Raw genomic sequence first — 23,412 nt, 5'->3', positions numbered from 1 at the left:
TCGCATTTGATTCCCCCACAACCATGGGAGTCGGCGGTTATTATTATGATTGCCATCAGACAAATGAGGAAATTTAGGCCTATGATGGTCAAGTAAATTACCCAAGGGAAATAACGTAAGTAATTGGTGGAGCCAGAGTTCAAAGTCGTGCAGTCCACTCAGAGCTCATGCTTAGAACTCGCCTTGTAGCTCGGGCGACCAGACCTTCCATTTACTCAGGATCATTGCCATTTTTACCTCTTGTCCTGGCATAATCTGTATTAGTGCTCCCTGTACTCTCCAAAGTGTCTTGGTTTGGATGATAAATAATATAGTCACCTTAATTCTAGTAGGGATGCTATGAGCAGACAATCAACAAAATGATTAAAATATATAGGATGTTAAATGGTAAGCAGTGCAATGGAGAGAAAAATATAGCCCAAAGCCAGGGAGGGAATTCTGGCTTAGTAATGGAAGAAACATCTCGATTAGCAGTGGAGGAAAATAGTTCCAGTATTTGGAAAAATAATCTTACCTGTTTAAAATATATGTTTTCAAATTTTATTTACATATAGTTAGTTTATTTATAAAAGCATGGGGTTGGTTTTTGGATGAGTGAGGGGGAGTGTTAAGATGTCCTCTTCATTAGCTCAGTGTGGGGAAGAAAATGCACCATTGAATTTGCAGGCACTGGTTACAGTGAAACTTTCCATTTAGTCTGAAGCAGACAGCTTTGGCATCCATGTATCCGGTACCGGAAAGGAGAGGCACAGTTACCTTCTTAACTTTTTCATCAGCAGGAACAGGGGTAGAAGCTTGCACCCTGACCTGGTGTCTCCTGTCTTATATCACATGTTTATCCCAAAGGCAAAACAGTAGGTGAAGTATTTACCCCTCCAGCTGCAAAACAGATGTACCTTGTGTAAGCAGAAGGCACTGGAACGAGAACCAGCTGCTGGGGTAACAGGTGGGACCTGGGGGTCAAAAGATCCACATATCGGAAAAGGAAAAGATGCCACATTGAGCATCTTGTTCCCCATCAGCCTTGAAACCGTGGCTTCCTGTTCTTGACCTGAAGGAGGAATTTCTATGGACTCCTCCCCTGTTCATTTCTCAGCTCAGGAGAGATTACAGTCATCACTCTGTTATGGACTGAATGTTTACATCCCCCCAAATTCATATGTTGAAACTCTGGTCCTCAATATGATGGTATCATGAGGTGGGGCCTCTGGGAGGGAGTTAGGATTAGATGAGGTCATGAGGGTGGAGTCCTCACGAGGGGGTTCAGTATCCTTATAAGAGTCACAAGAGAACTTGCTTTCTCTGCTCTGCCCTCTGCTGTGTGAGGACAAAACAAGAAATCTGCAACCTGAAAGAGGGCCCTTCCCAGAACCTAACTGTGCTGGCACCCTGATCTCAGATTTGCAGCCTCTAGAACTATGAGAAATAAATTTCTGTTGTTTGTAAGCCACCCCGTCTATGGCGTTTTGCTGTAGCAGCTCAAGCTGACTGTAAATGTATTGAGGGTTCTTCTCAAATATAAGTAGAAACAATACCCCATCCTCAGGCTTGGCAGTGCTTTGTGCTTTTCCGAGACTGTGTATGCATGTGTGTATGCACGTATATATCTATGTATGTGTGTCATCTCCCAGCTGTCTTCTGCGGCCACACTGCAAGTTAGGTCTTGCATAAAATCTCAAGGCAGCGTCATGGATGGCAGTAGATAAAAGCTTGGGTTCTGGCATCCAATTTTGTGATTCAAATATAACACTTCCACTTGCTGGCTGGGTGACCTGGGGCAAGGTGTGTTACCTTTCTGAGACTCAATTTCCTCCTCTCCAAAATGAACAACAGCATGAGATATATTCATAAAGTTTTTATTAAGAATCGGTGTGATAATGCTTATAATGCCCATTGCCTTCTACTTAGTGAGCGCTCAATGGGTGTTGGCTGTTTTTTATTTTTCCTGTGACTTGTCCAAGGTCACACAGCAGGTTAATAGAGCAGGCCTAAAAATCCAAATCTGCTCACTTGTAGTTCAGTGTTTTAGTTCAGGGTTTTGTTCCATATTTAACTCTTAGGCTGTTTGAATGGGGAAGAAGCATAATCGACATTTAATCCACCCATTTTGGAAGTTCAAAGGTGAAGTGCTGTATCTGAAGCCCTCTGCTTAGGAGGGGTCGAGAAGCAGAAACTGAGCTAGGAGTCTTTACCCATTAGGCCAGTGTTCTTTCCTGTGGCAGCCAATGTCTGGCCATAATGTCTTCCTGCTCTTTTGTCTCCTCCTTACAGGACAGCCAGAACTTTCATGGTTGTAGTTCTAGAAATATGGTTGTCGATCGAGGCTCTCTTTTAGAATTTAGAATCCTTTTTAAAACAACTCAATTTCCAATGGCAAATCATCCGTTGAAGAAGCTGTGAAGAAATCGTGACAACAGTGATTTCACTAATAGCTTCTCGTGGGATATTGAAATGAAAATTTCTTCTTGATACTCCAGGCAGAACTGTGCACAGAGCACCTCTCTGCACTGCAGTGAGAGATCACCAAAAGATCTCAAACGACCCTTTCAGTATTTTTCTTTTGCAAAACAAGCAATTCCTCCAAAGGAGATAAAGGGGAATTTAAATCATCCTGGGTTAATCTTCTTATAAGTTGGGATTCTTTGGGGTCACAGCAACACATTTTTCCCCATGCAAACTCCTCCTTGAATAAACAATCAAACACATCTCTGTCTTTCCCTGTTTTGATTTCAAGCCGAGGTACCACGGGAGGTATTCCTCCCGATCCAGGAGGGAGCCTTGGCTTTCTTCCCTTAAAAAGTGATGACTTATTTAGATGGTGACATGCACCAGGATGACAACCCTGGAGAAATCAGAGCACAGAGTGGCCCTTTGTGGGATGGGAGGGAACCTTTTACTTCAATAGAAAAGTCTTCTTGGTCAATCTTATTTTGGTCCCCCGTGACCACAAATCAGAGCCACTTTGTGTATGCATCTCAGTTTGATGCTCAGAACCTAAAACTTCCTTCAAAGATCTCAAGTGCTTTGGGATGTTTCTTTTTATACCACTTCGAACAGTACAACTTCACTGTTACACCAGGGAAGCTGGGAAGAAATCCAGGGTTCAGCCTGCGGGAGTCCTCCCAAATCATAATAACAGTAATTTCATTCTGAGCATTCACACCTCCTGCTCAGAAGCCCTTCGGATCCTTGCAGTGATTTTTGTCAGGAAGGTGAGAGCATCCCCCAACTTCAACACGGAGGGATTTAGGCTCAGTGCATCTAAAGAACTCGGGAACTATTAAGGGAGCCACTAAGTGGCAGACGCGGAGCCATAATGGCCAAGATTAAGCAAACATTTATTTAAATAGCAACCTTCTAAACCTACCGAAGAGCATTTGCCTGTGGGCCTGGAAATGCCTGCATTGGCAAGTGTGTGCTTGGAGACTGTGGGGTGAGAGTAGGCTGCCGAGGGCTCCTTGCACAGCCAAAAACTGTGTGTGGAATGAGTTCTTGGGTGGTTGTTTCTTGTAAATAAGAAAGCTGTCACTGTAGCAGAGGTCATCGCTTGGGCAGTTGCTATGAATAGGGGGCGCTTGCTCAGCAAAGCAAGTTTCACTCTATTACTATTAACACAGAAGTCGCCGTAGACCAAAGCAGCGGGGTAGAAATTGCAATTAAATTTGCTATCAATCACACTGCTCAAGTACACTCCATGTTTTATCAGACATTTTTTTTCACATATTCTTGCTTAATCGAGTACTTTACCCTATTGAAGGTGTGAGTTTAAAGGATTCAGGGGTCAACACCATGTTGTTGAGGAGCATTTTATAAATCTGGTCTCCTTTTCTCTCTGACACTCTTTTTTTTTTTTTTCAAAACAAAACAAAACAAACAACAAGCAAAAAACTCTCCTTGAGGAAGTGCCTAGGCCAAGGTTTTACCTGTCTCTCTCATTTTTTTCCCCTCCCATTTTTGCATTGAGTTTTAATATGTCAGCAAGTTGAGAAGGAAGTTATAGGATTTTCCGGTATACATCATTTTTACATTATGATGGAAAATGACTTTTCCATGGCTAGATTACTGAAGTGGTGTATATCTAATAAATTACAAAGATTTCAGGGTGACTTGAGGGATAGTAACTGGAATGTTGCCCCTTTCCCCTCCTGGTGTCTGGGCTGAATTATTTAAGGACTTAGGAGAAAACACACGGCCTTCCCGTTTTACTGCCCTTCCCAGTGTCTGGCTAGTGCAAGGTTTGAAGGTTAATCTTAAACTTTTCATCACTTTCTTTCATTTTATTTTTATCTGTTGGAGAGGAAAAGCTTTTCCTCTACCCTCTTAGGTTCAGTGCATGGAGGCCTGCAAATTTAACTGACAAAAGACAGATTAAAAGGAGAAAAAAGCAAACAATTTCATGAATATTTTACATGCACAGGAGTCCAGAGAGGAGAAGTGAAATTCAAAGAAGTGTTAAGACTTGGGGGCTTACATAGCATTTTAATAAAAGAGAGGGGGTTTGGGCCTTAAGAGATGATAAATTGTGGGAAAGTGACTAGGAGATATATGGGAAACTAATGGAAGATAGGGTTTTATTTTAGTTAGGTTTGTTTATGCAGACTCATCATGGTACCAATGCTCTGTGTCCAGTGATTAGAGTTGCTATTCTCTTCCTGGTACGGAGGGGATGGGACAACTCACAAAGGGAAATGTATGCCCTTATTTTTAGGCTGAAAAGGGGAGGGAAGAATATTCTCTGTATCTTCTGATTCTCAGTTGCCTTCAGATCAAAATAATCCTCATGGTAAAGGAGCATATTTTGGGGTGGCATATTCTGATCTTATCATATCCAACTTTTCATTTCTTACATCAGGGAGGAAAATGGTATATAGTGGATCCTTTTCTCCCCATCTAAAAGATTTAGGGCTGTTTCTTACAACTGGTATCCTGAACTCCCCCTTGCTTGTAAACCAGTCTTCGTTACTTGATCATTGAAAACGGAGTTCCTTCACAGAGACTGTCATTGCCAAATGTGATGTACCATTAAAAAAAATCTCCGCCCACTTCTCTTAAGTTTCAAAAATGTATTGCATCTATAGTATAAATTTGGATGTATTTTGTGACATTCATTCATCAGGGAATTCAAATACAGTGGTAGAGGCAAGATCTAGAGTTTAGGATGCAGCAGGACCTGAAGAAAGGGAGATCCCCTTGTCCCCGTTACTAATCTACCTCAGTGAGAATTTCCACAAAAAGGCAGAGAGGTTGGGGCGAGATGCACACAGTTCTCTCAACTCCCAGATCTCTGCCTTTGCAACAACTGTCAGGACGTGTAGTCTTCATCTGTGTGCAGAGAGAATTTCCCCGAGCCTCAAAGTCCCCACGCCAGGGGCTGGCCTTGGCGGCATACTTCTGCAGACATCCGTTGTGATGGGGGGTTGACTTGATTCTTGACAAAGGAACGTGTGTTGGAATGGACAGCTGTAACGTCCTTTTGGCCTTGAGCCTCCCAGCTATGTTTTCATCAAATCTGTCTTCTCTCCCTTCCCCATCACAGTTTTAACAGATAAACTCCGAGCTAGAAAGAGTGACTTAAGTATATAGATTCTACAATATACTCCAGGATATTCAACATCCCACTGTTATCTGAGAGAAGATGTCAACCTTTTAACGTCAGCCCTGGCTATATCTGAATATTTAAAAGAGGCTTCTTTTGAAACCTTTTCATGTTTTGCCATTTATGCTACCCACCCTGCCCCAGAGATTTAGAGGAAATAATCTCTAGGTTTTGTTTTCCTTCCCTGTGAAATCCTTTCGAGTGTTAGACGGTCTGCCACTTTTTCCCTGACATTTTCTTTACATAGTGCTGCTATTCTAAACTGATGGTCACAGAGTCCTTCTCAATAACACAGAGACAAAACGGTCTACATAGCTGATAAATTATAAGCAGGCGCCGTGTGTTGGCTTGATGGGTGGTTATAGTGAATGTGTGTGAGTCATGGGGGTTTTTTTTGGTCAAAAGATTTATGTGAATTTTTCTCCTCTATTTTGAGTGCTTTGAAATGTACTACTTTTCTTCCTTTTCTTTTCTTTCTTTCTTTCTTTTTCTTTTTTTTTTTTTTTTTTTTTTTGTTCTTTAAGGTGTATGGCAAGGAACTAGGCACCGTATCAGAATACTCATTTTCTAGTTTTCAAAGTTATTGTTTGGGAGTTGAGGAGGTGGAAGGACTGAATAGAAAAGAATTGTGTGTTGACAAGTAAGCCAGCCTGTGAAATGTGAAAGAAAATTACAGTCACCTGCTTTAAAAGAGGGGTCTCCCTCCCCCTACCCTCCCCCAGGGGGTCACTTTGAAATCTGGGGTAGATTTACAGTGAATCCTCTTGGAGGCGATGTGATTTTAATTAACCATTGCTTTGCAGCTACTGTAGAAATGCTTGAGTTTATTTGGGTAGATTTCTTTTCGGCCAGGCTGCAGAGTAAATAATGTTTGACAGTCACATCACTGGGTCTCTGACTCGCTGTCTCCTAAAGCAGCGCTGTCCTTTGCTTCGTGTGTCACTGGGACCTTTGATATATAACACGTGGGTGCCTGCTTTGCTGTAACCTCCAAATACTGGGGAGTATCGCTGGGCTCAGTGCTATTCAGAGTGGGGCCTGAGGACCAGTGCCAGGCTGCAAGCTGCCCTTTCTGGTCCCTACGACAAGATGAGTGCAGAAACTGAGAGGAAGGGCTCAGAAACTTTTATAGCAATCTGACAGTCTGTATGATTTTACGTCAGGTGAATCTAACAAACACTTGGGGCCTTGATGTCTTCTTAAATTTGTTTTCCTAGGAATTGATTTTTATTGTATTTTGCACAAGTACTGATCTGTGACGGATCGGAGGTTGAGGTCTTTCACCACTGATAGTTTGAGTTGTACGGGTTTAGCTCTTGTGGTTACATTGGTGAGCAAATGTCAGGGTCTTCCCACCCACCTGAGGGGCTCAAGCCATTGTTGATTCAAAAAGGGAAGGTTAGGGACGTTTCAGATTTTTTTTTTTTTTTTTTGGTCTTTTGTTAAATTTTTCACTGTTGCTCTTACAAACATTTCTTTCTGAACATCTCTTCCACTGTTTAAGAAGAGCAGCCTCCTGTGAAGGTGAATTTTGCTGTGTCTCCTGCAGATGGGGTGCTGAGATGCAGTGTGCAGGTGGCAGCAGGCTCGCGGAGGCCACTTTTAGCCGCCTGCCAGCACCTGCCCCGGGTGGCTTCTCCCGCCCCACCTCTGAGCCAGTCGCTCCAGCCTGGGGCTTCTGTCCCTGCACCTGGGGGAGGGATTATGCTTGCTGAGCTAATGTCTGGGAAGTGTTCTGGAGTTCCCAGAAGGAAAAGGAGAGGCCGCCCACTTGTCATACCTTGCCGCTAAGGCAGGAGAGCTGCAGGACAGAGGGGAGGGACCAGGAAAAGAAAATTGGGAATTGAATCACCTCTCCACTTCACTGCAGTCCCTGGGGTCCGCCTGCTCTAGTGGCCTTGAACTGCTTTCCAAAATGGACATCTTGTGATGTGAGGGAGAGAAGGAGAGAGGGAAGCCGCTTGCCTTTGCACCTACCTGGAACTTTTTCCGGGATATCCACAAGGCTCACGCTCACTCTCTCTCCTTTCTCAAGTCTTGGTTTAAGACTTGAAGTGTGGCCTTCGCTGTGACGCCTTCCGTGGCCTTTCCCCAGCACACACTGTTTCCTTTACCTGCTGTATCTGTTTCCGTAGTACTTATCATCCAGCTCCTCAGTCATTATTCATTTTGTTGTAATATAATGTAATTAATATAATATCATCTATTAAAATGTAAGTTTACAAGGGCAAGAGGCTTTGTCTGTATGGCTCACTGCTGTATCTCCAGAATCGAAAACAGTGCCTGACACGTAGTAGGCACTCCCTAAATATTTGTTGTGTAGATGAATGGATGAATAAGTGAAGGGGCAGGATGACAAGGGAGCCAGCTGTGTCCAAGGAGCCATTCGGCCAGATCCATCCAACCGTCCACTGAGTGATCGAATTGGAGCCACTGCAAGGGCAGAGTCAAGGGGAGGTGACCAGCATGTAACCAGTGCCTACTGTATACCAAGCACTGTGGTAGGCATCCTAGGTTCATTATTCAATGTAAGTATCAGATTACTACATGAAGTATGTATGGTTAGCTCCAGTTCACAGGTGGGGAAACTCAAGAGGTTAATAATCTTACCCAAGGTCACCCAGCCCAGTAAGTGGCAGAACTGGGACCCAACTTAGTCGATCTGATTCCAAAAAGAAATTTGAACATTTCCAAGAACAGTCAGCGGATCACAGTGCCTCTTGTCTTCTTGCTTTCCTGCCTGTAAAACGGGGATTAATTTTCCTCATCCTTCACCAGATGTTTATCTGATGAGAATGGAAATCTGGGACAGTTGAAACACAACGACTACAAGATATGACTTGAAGGGTGGCTTTGCAAATATGGGGCTGAGAATTAGATCACATTATTGAGTAATGTTCACAAACAAGTGAGTGGAAATCAGAGCTAGATTAAAGCCAGCCAGTGGGGATGAGGGGGGTTTCTGTGCAACGCTGTGTGCCAGGCGCTGGTTTCCGTAGTTTATTATTCCAGATAATTCCCTAGGCTGAGATCACAGCCTCCAGACTCAGCATATTATCTTTCACTTAGATATATTTCTGGAGCATCCACTAGGTGCTTGGGGGAGACCAGTAGAGAGAACAAAGTTCCCTGCCCTTCATGGAACTTCTGTCTTAGTAGGGAGAGAGAGATAGGAAATAAACAGTAAGTAATAAACATATGTAAACATATGGCAATAAACTGTAAAGTAAATGACATGGTATATTAAGAGATGGTAAGTGCTATGGAAATAAAAAGTAGTGTAGGGGAAAGGGCTTGGGCGTTCAGTGGGGAGGTGGCCAGACTGCAGATTAGATCAAGTGGTCCAGGTGGGCCCCGTCGAAACGGTGCCGTTTGAACGAAGACCTGAAAAAGGCAAGGGAGTGAACAAGAGGTACCCTGGAGGGAGAGCAGTCCAGTCCAGAGAAAAGGCAGAGAGAGCAGCGCTGAGATGGGCTCCTGCCTGGTATATGTGGGGAACAGCCAGGAGGTGAGCTTCGGGGGAGCTGAATGGGGGGCTACCCTGACGGTGGAGACACTGGATATCCCGATGGATGGAATATGGGAGATAAGGCAAAGTGAGGAGTCCAGGATAAGCCAAGGTTTAATCTCTATATTCTTTCACTTGATTCCCTTTTGATTACCTAACATAACTCAGTATTCCCGAAAGCATTAGCATCAGAGTCTTTGGAGATTTAGCCACTATAGTTGTACTCATCTGCAATGTCTCTGGATTTGGGTTTCTTCAGCTATCACATGGAAGGAATCTAAAAGATAACTTTCAAATCCCTGGTGTGACTGTTTCTGAAAGATTCCTTTTTAGGAGTCACATTCCGATCGCTGGCTTGCTTCCCTCCCTCCTTCTTTCCTCCATTTATTCATCGTGGGTCTTTAAAACATGTGCTGGGACAAGAGCACTTCTTGGAGCAATGTACGTGGAGGCTGAGAAGGGAGAAAACGAGAATCTCTGCCTTTCAATAGCTCATTTCTTCTTGCTGAGGTTAGATAAGAGTGCAATAAGCAAGGTGAGAATTAGAGCAAATTAGCAAAATTCAAATAGTATAGAAGAAGCAGCCGTGGAGGTAAAGTGGAATAGTAAGTTAAAGGCTTGAGTGGAAAAAGCACGTAGATAGTTTGAGAGCATATGCAGGTTCAGGTTCGGGGAACCTGAGAAGGGTGAGAGCGTGGTAAAGGGTGCTTGCGTGGTTCCGGGAAAGGGGCCGAGATGTGTCGATGAAGCTGGACTGAGAAGGGGAGGGGGTGTGGTGGAGAACTGCGCACGGGGGCCAGAGGGATCTGCTCTGAGCAGGAGGAAATCTGAAGGAAGGGCTGACATCATGAAGATGGACTGGAAGGCACTCACCCTGGCTGTTTGGTACTCTAGGAACTAGAACAGGGGAATAAAGAGGTGAGAAAAACAGCCCAGGAGACTGCTGAATTACCTCTGGATCCTGATGTCTGAAATCGTGACACCTCACTGGTCTCTTCTCTGGCTGACAATTTTGATCAAAATTCTGGGCATTAAGGTGGCAAAGAAAAGTTCATTAAACACGATCTATTTGAAGAAAAAAAAAGCTATCCAAACAAGGAAATGAAATTACCCAAACAAGGAAATGAAATTTTTCCTATATTGTGGATCCAAAGTTAGAATTGAACTAAGACTACTTGGAAGAGTTTTTGTGAGGAGCTCTTAAATTAAAAAAAAAAAAACAAAAAAAACCCAACTCCTCCATCACTTGTCTGTGAGCCATTCTGGAAACAAAGAACATCCCCAAATTGAGGTTCACGGCCAACTTATTTCTCTCCATGCAGTTGTAGTGGTGTGATTTGCACACTTGCTGCATTCATACATGTGTTTATTCTAATGGTTCAGCTGGGCTTGGATGATGGCTGCAGTAAGCCTAAGAAAGCCCTGCATTTCTCCACTCCTCCGTTTCTGATTATATTTCATAATGTGTTAATATTTGCAGGCTAATCTTTTTTTTTGAAATCTAACTTTTATTTTTATTTATTTATTTTTAACATCTTTATTGGAGTATACTTGCTTTACAATGTTGTGTTAGTTTCTGCTATATAACAAAGTGAATCAGCTATACGTATACGTATATCCCCATATACCCTCCCTCTTGCATCTCCCTCCCTCCCACCCTCCCTACCCCACCCCTCTAGGTGGTCACGAAGCACTGAGCTGATCTCCCTATGCTATGCGGCTGCTTCCCACTAGCTATCTATTTTACATTTGGTAGTGCATATATGTCAATGCCACTCTCTCACTCTGTCCCAGCTTACCCTTCCCCCTCCCTGTGTCCTCAAGTCCATTCTCTACGTCTGTGTCTTTATTCCTGTCCTGCCCTTAGGTTTTAGAGAACATTTTTTTTTTTTTTTTAGATTCCATATATGTGTTAGTATATGGGATTTGTTTTTCTCATTCTGACTTACTTCACTCTGTATGACAGACTCTAGGTCCATCCACCTCACTACAAATAGCTCAATTTCGTTTCTTTTTATGGCTGAGTAATATTCCATTGTATATATGTGCCACATCTTCTTTATCCATTCATCCGATGATGGACACTTAGATTGTTTCCATCTCCGGGCTATTGTAAATAGAGCTGCAATGAACATTTTGGAACATGACTCTTTTTGAATTATGGTTTTCTCAGGGTATATGCCCAGTAGTGGGATTGCTGGGTCATATGGTGGTTCTATTTGTAGTTTTTTAAGGAACCTCCATACTGTTCTCCATAGTGGCTGTACCAATTCACATTCCCACCAGCAATGCAAGAGTGTTCCCTTTTCTCCACACCCTCTCCAGCATTTATTGTTTGTAGATTTTTTGATGATGGCCATTCTGACTGGTGTAGTTTTGATTTGCATTTCTCTAATGATTAGTGATGTTGAGCATCCTTTCATGTGTTTGTTGGCAATCTGTATATCTTCTTTTGAGAAATGTCAATTTAGGTCTTCTGCCCATTTTTGGATTTGGTTTTTTGTTTTATCGATATTGAGCTGCATGAGCTGCTTGTCAATTTTGGAGATTAATCCTTTGTCAGTTTGCAGGCTAATCTTGCACAACTATTGAGAGATTCTCAGGACCGAAATAAACGTCTGGGAGAAGAAATTAAAGAACTTCAGCAAAGGCTTGGAGAAGTCCAGGGCGACAATAAGGTACCGTGAATATTTAAAGGCAAAAACCTCTCCTGAGTAATTTTGTGCCAGCGGTTTATGTATGGTGCATCAGAAGAATGTAATGCAGCATTTGCGGAAAAATTTGTTATAGATTTTTACATTTGCAATGAAAATTCACAGTTTAGCGTTTCTTATCTTTATTACCTTCCCTTCGCGTGTGTGCCTGCACACGCGTCTGTGTGTGTTTCTGGGTTGCTCTAAAATATTGTCACAACCCATTGTAGAAGTTTCATCATGTTCAGCTTGGTGCTGAATAACATTGTGGTTGAGGGCAAAATAAAACCCAAATGCTATACTTTCTCCTTTCTATACAGATAATGGATTTGTGGCTCATATGATTTGGAATTATTCACATTCGGTTTTGAATTTTAAGTAGTCATCCTACTAATTATGTTCACATAACCAATTTATTTTATTGCTAAATTTGGCAATTTGTATGGAACATTGCTCAAAACCCACTGCTTGGTATTAATCAAACTCCCCTGTTGGCAACGTTAATTATAAAATATGAACTCATAAACTCCAAATTAATGTGAGCACTGTCTCTCCCAGCTGAAGCTGTGAACAAAAGTACAATTGAGAAAAGGAAGAAAAACTACCGAAGTTCAATTCCATCGCCCCCAAATAATTTCCCATTTTGCCAATAGATTCAATTTCAACTTCTTGCCAGAGCCAGCTTTCCCAACAGGGATGGCCTTTGGAGTTTCACGCAAGCAAACTACATGGCGGGGAGGAGGTGCTTTCTTGGGCAATGTCTTTTGAACGGTACCAAATTCCCTGACAAATGATGGGGATGTTTGTTGTTCCTGGGAGTCACTGGTTATTGGAAGGCGCCATTTTGAAAGATGCTCATTCTTTAAAAATGTATGGAAGTGTCTGGATTATCTCGAGAACTCTTCCATGACAAAGAGCAGAGAGGATTGTGTGCTTACTGCTGGCTTAAGGGGCTCAATCTAAGGGCGTACTGGTGGGACTTCCCTGGTGGTCCAGCAGTTGAAACTCCACACTTCCACTGCAGGGGGCACGGGTTCGATCCCTGGTCGGGAAACTAGGATCCTGCCTGCCACGAGGTGTGGTCAAAAAGTAAAAAAAAATAATAATAATAAGGGCATACTGGGAAGTCTTCTTTACATAGCCTCTTGTCCACTTAGTCTGCCTTTAAAAAAATTTTTTTAAACCTCTTGGATTTAACATACTATATTTGAAAAATATTTCATGACTATTCTCCGTCATGAAATAGGGAGTGGGCGAGAATGCTAAGAAGGGTGCTAATTAACCCTGGACAAGCTAATCGGGCCTCTCAAAAGGATTTAAGCTCTGTAACCTAGGTATTTGGTCAATAATTAAAGGCCAGGCCTTCTTAGGTGTTATCAAATGGTAGCACCAGGGCAAGGTTTTCTAGAGAGTAAAATCAAGTATGTGCAATCATTTCCTTTTAAACCCATAAAAATACTGCAGGAATTTTGGAGAAGTTATAAATCCAGAAAATACTGAAACATTTTGAGATGTGATTTTTGGAGGCATGATTCTTCTTGACTGATTGTTTTTCTTCTTCTTCTTTTCTTTTCTTTTTTATTTTCTGAGGTACCCGCCCCCCCACCTCCGACTGTCCTAGACACACCTCTGCCTCATCTTTTGGTCACTTTTAATTGTATCGCCTTGTAGGCCTGAGATATTTTAGGAATTGACATTTGCGACTGATATTTCAGGGAAAGAAAAGGAGGGTATGTGTGCGTGCGTGTGTGCGTGAGTGTGACACTGAGCGCAGGTCTGGGGCCGCTTTTGCATCGGCACCATCTGAGCGTCATGATTTGCCTGCATTCTGGGTCTTTATTCCAGTAGCTGGACACATTTATCAAACGTGGTTTTCTCACTCAAGGTTTAGAATTTAGTGACTCATATTCATGGCCTGTGAAGTAATTTTCCTGCCAGCAGATGCAGGCAAGATGGTAAAACGTTCAGTAGACCCTGTATCTCGGTCTCCAGTCCTCTCCTCCTCAAAAAAGACCAACTGCAGTGAGCCCCAGAGACTCTGTTTATTCTCATTTGCATCTAAAGTTATAGGGCTGGTTTATTTTCATCCCCCTGTGAGTCACGGTCATCCTCCCCCCACCTACCCCCAGTCATCAACATTAAGGCCGGATGACTCATTCAGTAATGACACCAGCCATCTTGAGAAACACAGAGGCCTCTCTTGAAGGGTGGCCGTGACTGTGTGGTGGAGAATGGGTTAACCCTTCCTTTGCTCTCTTATTCGTCGCGTCACAGCTCCAACCTTTCCATCGCCTTTGGAATCTAGTCCCACCTCCTTACCATGGTGTGCTTGGCCCTCCATTATCTGGCCCCTCCTGATTTTTCCAGCCACATCTGTTGCCATTAGTCACCTCACACTTCATTCCTGCAGGACTAATTTCAGCCCCTCAGCTGAGCCATACTGCAGTTGTGCCTCAGGGCCTTTTGCACCTGCTGTCTGCTCTCTGGAACACTCTTCCCCTTTACTTCCGTAAACTCCCGCTCACCTTTCAGGTCATAGGTCAAATGTAGCCTTCTCCGGCTCTCAGGGGCAGGTCCTGCACACACCCACAGTGCCCTGCTCTTTTCCCTCTGCTTGTACTTGTTTGGCACCCCTCCCCCAAAGGTAAACGCTTTGCAGGCCAAATTCCTGTATCCCTAGGAATTTGCATCTTAGTTCGCGATGCACAGACATTATTTAATAGATCTTTATTGAAGGAATGGAATAGGATAAATGAATGAATGAGTGAATGAATAAAGGGAATGCAAAAAGGTTCAATAAAGAGGAAGAGGAAAAGAAAGGAAGAGCACAAGAAAATAGCAGACTGACTGCCCCTGTGGTTGTCATCACTAACTCTCCTTGTGGGGTAAGGAGTAGTTTAGAAACCTGGAGAAAGGAGCTAGAAAAGCAAACTATTCCATCCAAGAAAAAGCAGAAGAAAGCCAGACCTAAGGTGTGAGACCTCAGGAAGCCCCTGGAAAGGTCAGGGGATCCGACGCTGAGCCTTAGTGGATGTGGGGTAAGAGTCCTGCTCCTAGGCTGGCGCAAGCCTGTTAAATTCAATAATACTTAATAATGGATGTTGTGGGATTCCTAACTCCCCCCATTCCGAACAGAAGGGCTTGTGGCACCACTTTATGAGCAACTATTGAAGTGGAAGTTTTTTATCTCCAAGTTGTCATTTTAACTGATGACCCTTAGCCATATTTTGGGAAGCCCAGATTCTAGATGTTAAGAACATTTAAGAAACAAGGTGATAGGAAATTACTTGCCTTGGCTATTTTAAGGTAGACTAATTTTTCCATTTGTTCAGCTAGAGCCTTGTAACCCTACGTGCCATAAAGCATTTTCAAACAGCCTCTTGAAAGATGTGTTACCACCCTGTCTTACAAGCAGCTTAGCACTCACACAGGGTTGGAGGTGGAGGGTGGGATTCCATGATCAACAAACCTATTATCTCTCTGAGAAGCACCCCAAGAATTTCTTGAGGCTTCTGGACAGACACAAAGGCCCAGTTCAAACCAGAGGAGGGGTGGGAAAGGGGAAGCCTAGTAGACACCCTCCCCTTCCTTGCTAATAATAGCTCTGAAAGGTTAAGTGGGGAAGGGAGAACTCACACCTCCACAAATCACCCTGGGGAAAGCTTTTCATGAGGGTGGATTGTCCAGGGTTCTTTGTGTGGCAGTCTGTGAGGAATAAGGACCAATTACGTGGAAAACCCAGGCAATGCTAGGGCCTCAAGTGTGGAGAGCAACCCACCCAGAGAATTACAGTTCCCCTTCTTGCTCCAGAGGTATGCCTGCTTCCTCTTCTGGGCATTAAGAAAAGAGTGGATTTAGGGAAAGGGGACCGGGGGGAAAAGGAGGCCTCTGAGAACTTAAGAATCAGTAAGAGGCAATCCGCAAAACTAGCAGAGTACACTTGAATCACAGATATCCAGAGGTGAGCTGGTGAACCAGCTCTTCTGAAGAGGAAGCCTGGCTGGTAGCACTTTACCAATTTCCGTGGTGTAAATACTGATGCCATGGCATTTAAACATCAGGCTAGCAAAGTGAAGTTACTGAACTGGGAGTTAGAAAGCTTGGGACTCCAGAAAGAGCTAGCTCCAGCCTCCCACTGCCAAGTGGTATAATCTAGAATAGTCCAAGAGGTCCATCTTTAGAAACTGCTAGACCCAGGTTTATATTCTAACTCTGCCAGTTATCATCCGTGTGGCCTTGAGCAAGTCAGTTGTCTCTCTAGACCCCAGTTTCCTCATCTGTAGAATGGAAGTAATGATACCTTACATAGAATTGCTGTCAGGTTTCATCATTATTCATCAATACATAATTGGGGACTCACTGTGTGCTGATTAATGTTCAAGGAGCTGTGACTACGTCAGGAATAAGAAAGACAAGGTGCCTGTTCTCACAGAGCTTACAGTCTAGTTGGGGAGACAGAGAATAAGAAAATCAAATACTTAGGTAAGATCATCAGACAGTGGTTAGTGCTGGGAAGAAAAGCAAGCAGGAGATTTAATGGTTGGGAGTGTGTGTGTGCATGCAATATTATGTTTATAAAGGGCGTAGCATAGTAAGCATCCAGTAAGCACCCGTAAAGGGTAAACATTGCTGGTATCTTTAGCACAACCTGGGCCCAGATTGGCCTAGTGTCCTCTTGTATCAGAGTTCCACCAGGAATCTCAAGGTCTTCCTTTCTGTTGATCAACTGTTTCCAGTGAACCCCGGGGGTATGTGCCTCCCAACAGAGACAGAGATTGGGGGTAAGAAGCCTGGCATCTGGCATCTGGATCCCCAAAACTCAGCCCTCCTTATCACCACCCGACTTTATTATTTATCACCACCCCAAACGTCATTCCTTTGGTGTCACGCTCCCAGAAGCTTCCTTGCATTTTGTGTACCCTTGTGGAATAAGCACCTAATAGAACAGGCCGGGAGCAGCATCTCCTGTTCCTGCTGGGTTTCCTTGTCTGCTTGCTTTTATCTTTCCTTCATTTTACAGACTATGGCACTTTAAGTGCAGACGAACAATAATGCAATGCGAAGTACTCAAAAGCAAGGAACTTCAGGTGGACAGTGTCAGGCAGTCACACTTCCTGGGCCCCTGCTGGCCAATTTAAATGTAACTGTTTGCAGTGGCGCATAAACACGGGGTTTTGCCCTTAATAATGAGCTTTATGTTACACCAGCTGAAGGTCTTTAAGTACCTCTGTTTTATCTGGTGTTGCCCCATAAAATGATAGACCCCTTCCGTGAACGTACCTCTATTGATGTGGGACTTCTGGAAGGATTCAGCAAGCAAACCAGTTAAGTCAAAGCCACCAGCTAATTCAGGCAGACCAATGAGCATGCAGGTGACTAACTGAAGTATACTCTGTTAAAAAAAAAAAGTGTTCAGCTTGGATGTTTGTAACAGTCCAGGATGAGGGATCAGAGAGCTCTTTGTAAACATTTCCTCTTTATGCTTCAGAGGAGCACGGAGGTGCCCTAGCTTGTGGGAAACCCACATGAAGAGGGCACTCTAATGAAAAGCTCTCACCTTGGGGCATTATAAAAATTAATTACAAAGAATTAAAGTGAGTGATAAGGGCCCTTTACCTGCTCCAGCCCCATCATATCTTATTCTAACTGGGATCTTGATGGTGAAACACAGGCAATGCTCAGTTCAGCAAGCAGCCAGACTAGTGCACCATTTCCTCATGTTTTATTGTCAGATGAATTAGACAAATGAATTTGGTCTCAGACACCATATTTGAGCTTGTTCTGGCTTATATGAGCACACAGTCCGGGTAGACCAAGCGACCAAAACAGTGTGGTTTTGGACATTCGTCCCCTAGACAATGCACTGTAATTACACTTTGTAGAGAACTGATTCTGAAAGATATCTCTGCCTAAGACTTATTTTATAGTATACCATACCCAAATTACACTAAAATGAAAACAAATTGAAGCACCTTTAAACTGCTTGGTGCGGGCTTCCCTGGTGGCACAGTGGTTGAGAGTCCACCTGCCGTTGCAGGGGACACGGGTTCATGCCCCAGTCCGGGAAGATCCCCCACGCCGTGGAGTGGCTGGGCCCGTGAACCATGGCCGCTAAGCCTGCGCATCCGGAGCCTGTGCTCCGCATTGGGAGAGGCCACAACAGTGAGAGGCCCGCGTACTGCAAAAAAAAAAAAAAAAAAAAAACTGCTTGGTGCAACTCTCTACACTTGATCTTAGCCAAAAGGCCGAGAAGCGATTGGTGCAACTCTCTAAAGATTGTCGCTCTGGGAGCAATGTGTTCTGAACTATCTGAAGGTAATTCAGGGGCTTCCTAGCTGTGTAACCTTGGGCCAGTTGCTTGACTTCTCTGTGTCTTCAGTTCTCATCTGTACAATGGAGATAACTTGCCTATGGAGGGTAGTTCAGTTCAATTCATTTCAATACATCTTTACTGAAGACTCAACTCTATGGTCTGGGAATAGGGTAGTAAACAAAAACCAATGAGTTCCTGCCTTCATGGAGCTTCTATTCTAGTGGGGACAGATGGGCAGTAAGCAAATAAACAAATTAATATATGACATTGCACAGATTCTGAGAGGCACAGGCTTTCAATTTGAACATCTCTGATGTAGTTATTGGTATCATGTAGTGATGACTGGTATTTTTCAGTCTTTTTGGTCATGCATAGTGGTGGGTCTTAGAGTTGATAGAGTCTCATATTTGATGAAATACAGTATAATATGTCAGAAGGTGCTAAGTGCTCAACAGGTTACTGCAGGCTAGGGGGCTGTACAGTGCAGCCTGGGCTGCCGGGGATAGGGGAGGGGGGCAACTACTTACACTGGGTGGTCAGGAAGGCATTTCTGTTGACACACCCTTTGCTCAGAGGCCTGAAGGAAGTGAGGTGGGAGGTGGTCAGATAACCGGGGGATGAGGTGCAGAGACCCTGAGTGAGCGAGTTTGGGTGACACAGGCACGACATAGGGGGCCAGTGTGCCTCCTGTGAGGATTAAATACAGGAAGTTATACAGGGCACTTAATGCAGGACACACTCCACAGGGGGAGCGCCAGGCAGTGAGTGCTATCGTCGGTGTGGAGAGAGGCCGCAGAGCATCCACTCCAGAGCCCTCGCCTGCCTGGGGTCAGCTCCCGGCCCTGCCATTTCTAAGGTCTGTGACGTGGGCAACTTACTCCAGCTCTCTGTGTCTCTGCTTCTCTTCTGACAACGGGGATTGTAACAGTGCATCACAGAGTGTCTGTTGGACTTACTGGGGCAATGTGCGTAAGCAGCTAGGACAGGGCTTGTTGTGTTAAGGGTGAGGGGACACTGCAGCCTCCTGATCTGAGCATGGGCCCCAGGCAAGGAGCCCTGGTTTCAGAGCCCTGCAGCAGCCCCTATGAGCTTCTCCCCTGTGAGGAGGACGGGGCAGTGTCTGCCTCCTGGGGTTGGGAAGCAGCACATGAGAGACTTCCTGTATTTAAGGTGTATCTGAGGACTCCCTGCGGTTAGCCAGACACTGCTATGGGTGCCGGCTATTTCAGCGCGTATGAACAGCCAGGTTCCTGCAGTGGAGCTGACAGGGGGAGGGACAAGCAGATGAACCAGGTGATTTGTAGCAGTATGATGAAGGCAGTGGGGCCCTTGAAGGTGAACGGCTTCAGCGACAGTGTCCAGGGAAGACCTCTCAGAGGAGGTGACATTTGATCTGTGACCTGAAAGAGACAAAAGAAGTGGGTTCTGGATAGACCTGTGGGCAGGCTGCTCAAGGGCAGAGCAAGTGCAAAGGCCCAGAGGCAGGCAGGAGCAGGTTGTGCTTGAGGCACTGAAGGAGAGCCAGTGTGGCCAGCAAACAAGGGAGGTGGTTGGAGGTTGGGTTGGGAGGTGGGCAGGGGCAGCTCATGCATCAGCAGCTCTCATAAGGGCTTTGCAATTTATTCCAAATTTATTCCATTGCAGTGAAAAGCCACTGGAGGTATCGTGTGTAAGGAAAGCATATAGCATGTTGTTTGGCCCAAGTTGGGTGCTCGTTAACTGGGAAATATTGACACACGTTAATGAGTGTGTGCATGATAATCTCCAGAGCCTGGGAAGAAGAATATGAAAACTGCTGGGTTTCTTTTTTAAGTGACAAATTCTTTTGTTTAAAGCTAGAACTAGATTTGCCATATAGGTTTAGGAATTTGAACTTTGGTATACACAATAGAGTTGCCTACTTGCAGCCTTTGAAAGCTCTCCCGTCTAATTTTATCAAGGGTATTTCAAAAGGTCAGGGGGCAGTTGGAGAGGATGTGGAAAAAACCAACAGGAAAAGTAAAGAAAAGATAGGCAGGACCTTGTTTATTAAGTCGCCCAGCACAACACTGGCAGATGAATGTTTGATAAATGGCTTTTGGTGTTGACCTCTCCCTAGGCGTGCTATTTGCAGCAGTACACAAGGACCGGGGGTGAGGAAGGGCTAACATCCACTCCTATTAATTCTTGCATCTCATCTTCCCAGTAACTCTGACAGATAGAGAGTCACTGTATAAGAATTATAACCATACCAGCTATAACTGGGGATTGTACTTTTAAAGCTCTTCAGAGAGTGATTATTGCATTGTATCTTCACATTGCAAGGATGGAAACCCCGAGAGCTGGAGTTGTGCAGTGCACAGGCTGGGCAGCCGTACATAGCTGTTCTGTCTACAAGATAGCTTTTATTCTTACTGTAGACTGAATGTGCCCCCACCCCAAATTCGTATGTTGAAACCTGATCCGAAATGTGATGGTATTAGGAGGTGGGGGCTTTGGGAAGTGACTAGGTCATGACAGCAGAGCTCTCATGAATGGGATTAGTGCCCTCATAAAAGAGACCCCAGTAGCAATTTTGCCCCCTCTGCCATGTGAGGACACAGTGAGAAGATAGCTGACCATGAACCGGGAAGTGGGCCCTCACTGGACCACGAACCTACCAGTGTCTTGATCTTGGACATCCTAGACTCCAACTGTGAGAAGTAACTGTTTGTTGTTTATAAGCTACTCAGTCTATGGTATTCTGTTATAGCAACCTAAACAGACTAAGACAGGAGTTGGTACTAAGACGTGGGGTGCTGCTATAACAAATACCTAAAACGTGGAAGCAGCTTTGGAACTGGGTAGTGGGTAGAGGCTGGAAGAGTTTTGAGGTTCCTGCTTGAAAAAGCCTGTTGTCCTTCACAGCATTGCTGTGAATGGACCATGAAGGGCAATTCTGGTGAGGACTCAGAAAAAAAAAAAAAAGAGAGAGCTGTGGAGAAAGCGTCCACCTTCTTGGAGAATACTTAAGTCATCCTGAACAGAATGTTGGTAGAAATATGGACAGTAAAGGCCATTCTGATGAGGCCTCAGATGGAAATGAGGAACACGTTATTGGATGCTGGGGAAAAGGCCATCCTTGTTATAAAGTGGCAACAATCTGGCTGAACTGTGATCGAGTTCTATTGTTTTATGGAAGGTAGAACTTGTGAGCAATGAAACTGGATATTTAGCTGAGGAAATTTCTAAAAAATGTGTTGAAGGAGCAGGCTGGTTTCTCCTGACTGCTTATAAAATGTGAGACGAGAGAGATGATTTGAAGATGGAATTGTTCAGCAAAAAGGAACCGGAGTTTAAAGATTTGGAAAATTCTCAGCCTGTCCATATTGCAAAAAATGAGAACGCAAAGGGTGTTGGCCAAACAGCCATGTGGTAAAGGGATGAGTATGGGTCAGAGGCCGGGCGCTGTTTTTCAGGGCAAGAGAAGAATGACACGGAAGCTAATTTAGAGCCCAGCAAGGCTGCCACTCCCGCCACAGGCCTAGAGTACATGGCTCTGGGGGACAGATTGCCTTCACCTGGGTTAGAATGGAGGGGGCCTCCCGGAGCCCCAGGGCTGAGACCACAGCCCAGTAGAGCTGCAGGGCACCAGAGCAGAGCCACTGCAGGGCTGTCCTGCCAAGCCTTGGCGGTGATGTTGCCAGTGGGCCTGGAAGGCAGAGCATCGAGCCAGAGGATTAGTCCTAAGCCTTAACATTTAACGTTGTTTGATCTGTTAGGTTTTGGACTTACTTGAGACCTGTCACCCCTTCCTTCTTTCCTATTTCTGCCTATTTGGAATGGGAATGTTGCTCCTGTGTGTGTCCCACCTTTGTATTTTGGAAGCACATAACTTGCTAGGTTTCACAATTTCACAGGTGGAGAGGAGTTTGCCCCAGGATGCATCTCACCTCGAGTTTCACCCATACCTGAGTTAGATGATATTTAGATGAGGTTTTGGACTTTAGACTTAAGAGTTGATGCTGGAACCAGTTAATTCTTTGGGGGTTATTGGGGTAGAGTAAATGTATTTCACGTGTAAGAAGAACATGAATTTGGGGGCAGTCAAGGGCGGAATGCTATAGACTGTGTCACCTCCCCAAAATTCATATGTTGAAACCTCCTCCCCAGTGTGATGGTATTTGGAGGTGGGAGCCTTTGGGAGGTGATTAGATCATGAAGGTGGAGCTCTCATGAATGGGATTAGTGCCCTTATAAAAGGGACCCTAGAGAGCTCTCTCACCCCTTCCTCCATGTGAGGACACAGAAAAAAGACAGCCATCTATGAACTAGGAAGCAGGCTCTCACCAGACACCCAACCTGCTAGCACCTTGATCTTAGACTTCCCAGCGTCTAGAACTATGAGAAATAAATGTTTGTTGTTTATAAGCTATGCAGTCGATGGTAGTCTGTTATAGCAGCCTGAATAGACTAAGGCAATCTCCACTTTCAAAAACACTAAAGTCACTTGGGGCTCAGTGAGGCTAGATGACAGCCAAAGACATGTGACTAGGATCCGCAGATACAGGATCTGAACACAGATTACACCTGGAGAATAATAGCTGCTCCTGCTGCCAGCTGCCTTCCTCCCACTCTCTGTTGGGGAAAATGGATTCAGGCAAATGAAAACAAGAGGAGGGAGAGACTGTTGAGGGCTATGAGGGATGAGGCCCAAGAAGAGATCAAGGAAGAAGCGAGTCATTCCGACTGGGGGGCCTTGGCAGGACCAGAGTTTGAGCAGGGCTTTGGCAGAGGAGTTGGACTCCATCGGCAGGGAGGGGGGAGAGCGCCCAAGAGCCTCTTGTCACATCGTTTTGCAGCCGTGTCCCTCAGCCACATCCCAGCTGCAGCTGCGCCTCATCCATAAGCGGACGATTCACACCCATAATTCATTCATAAATGTTTATTTCCATCTAAATCAGCAAATGGATGCATCTCCTGGTGGCCGTGTGCGCGCCTCCAGGGCACTGATCCACTTCAAGCGTTGGCACAGGGAGGCTAGCCGTGCAGTGTTGATGGCCCCATTGTAGGAAATCAAGCACTCCAAGCAGTTGCTTCATAGAGCTTCCAAGGTGGGAAATCAGCCTCACTGCCTGCAGTCTACAGATAAGGTTGGCTCAGCAGCTCGGCTTCCTCCAGCTTAGAAGAAAGATCGACTTCCCCAGTGGGCATATGTGTGGGGAAACTCACGTGGAGGAGGACACCAATGAGCACAGCAATAATCGTAATAGCAGCTGACATTGATCAAGCACTTTGTATGTTCCAGGGGCTGTGCTAAGTATGGTAGAGAAATCTCATCTTC

At 44.6% G+C, this 23,412-nt stretch overlaps 1 protein-coding gene across 5 annotated transcripts in view; it reads left to right on the top strand.

The window, feature by feature from the left end:
* The window catches only part of CCDC149 (coiled-coil domain containing 149), a 96,715-nt gene that overhangs the window by 38,105 nt on the left and 35,198 nt on the right, over positions 1 to 23,412 (top strand). For all 5 annotated transcript variants that reach the window (XM_079919652.1, XM_079919649.1, XM_079919650.1 and 2 more), the window contains exon 4: positions 11,675 to 11,782. In XM_079919652.1, the coding sequence (XP_079775778.1) occupies positions 11,675 to 11,782 (108 nt within the window). The remainder of the gene's footprint in view (positions 1 to 11,674; positions 11,783 to 23,412) is intronic.

This window comes from Stenella coeruleoalba, assembly GCF_951394435.1.
Source record: "Stenella coeruleoalba genome assembly, chromosome: 4".
NCBI lineage: Eukaryota > Metazoa > Chordata > Mammalia > Artiodactyla > Delphinidae > Stenella > Stenella coeruleoalba.
Note: the sequence above shows the minus strand (reverse complement) of the source record. Positions and strands in the feature narration are given on the sequence as shown.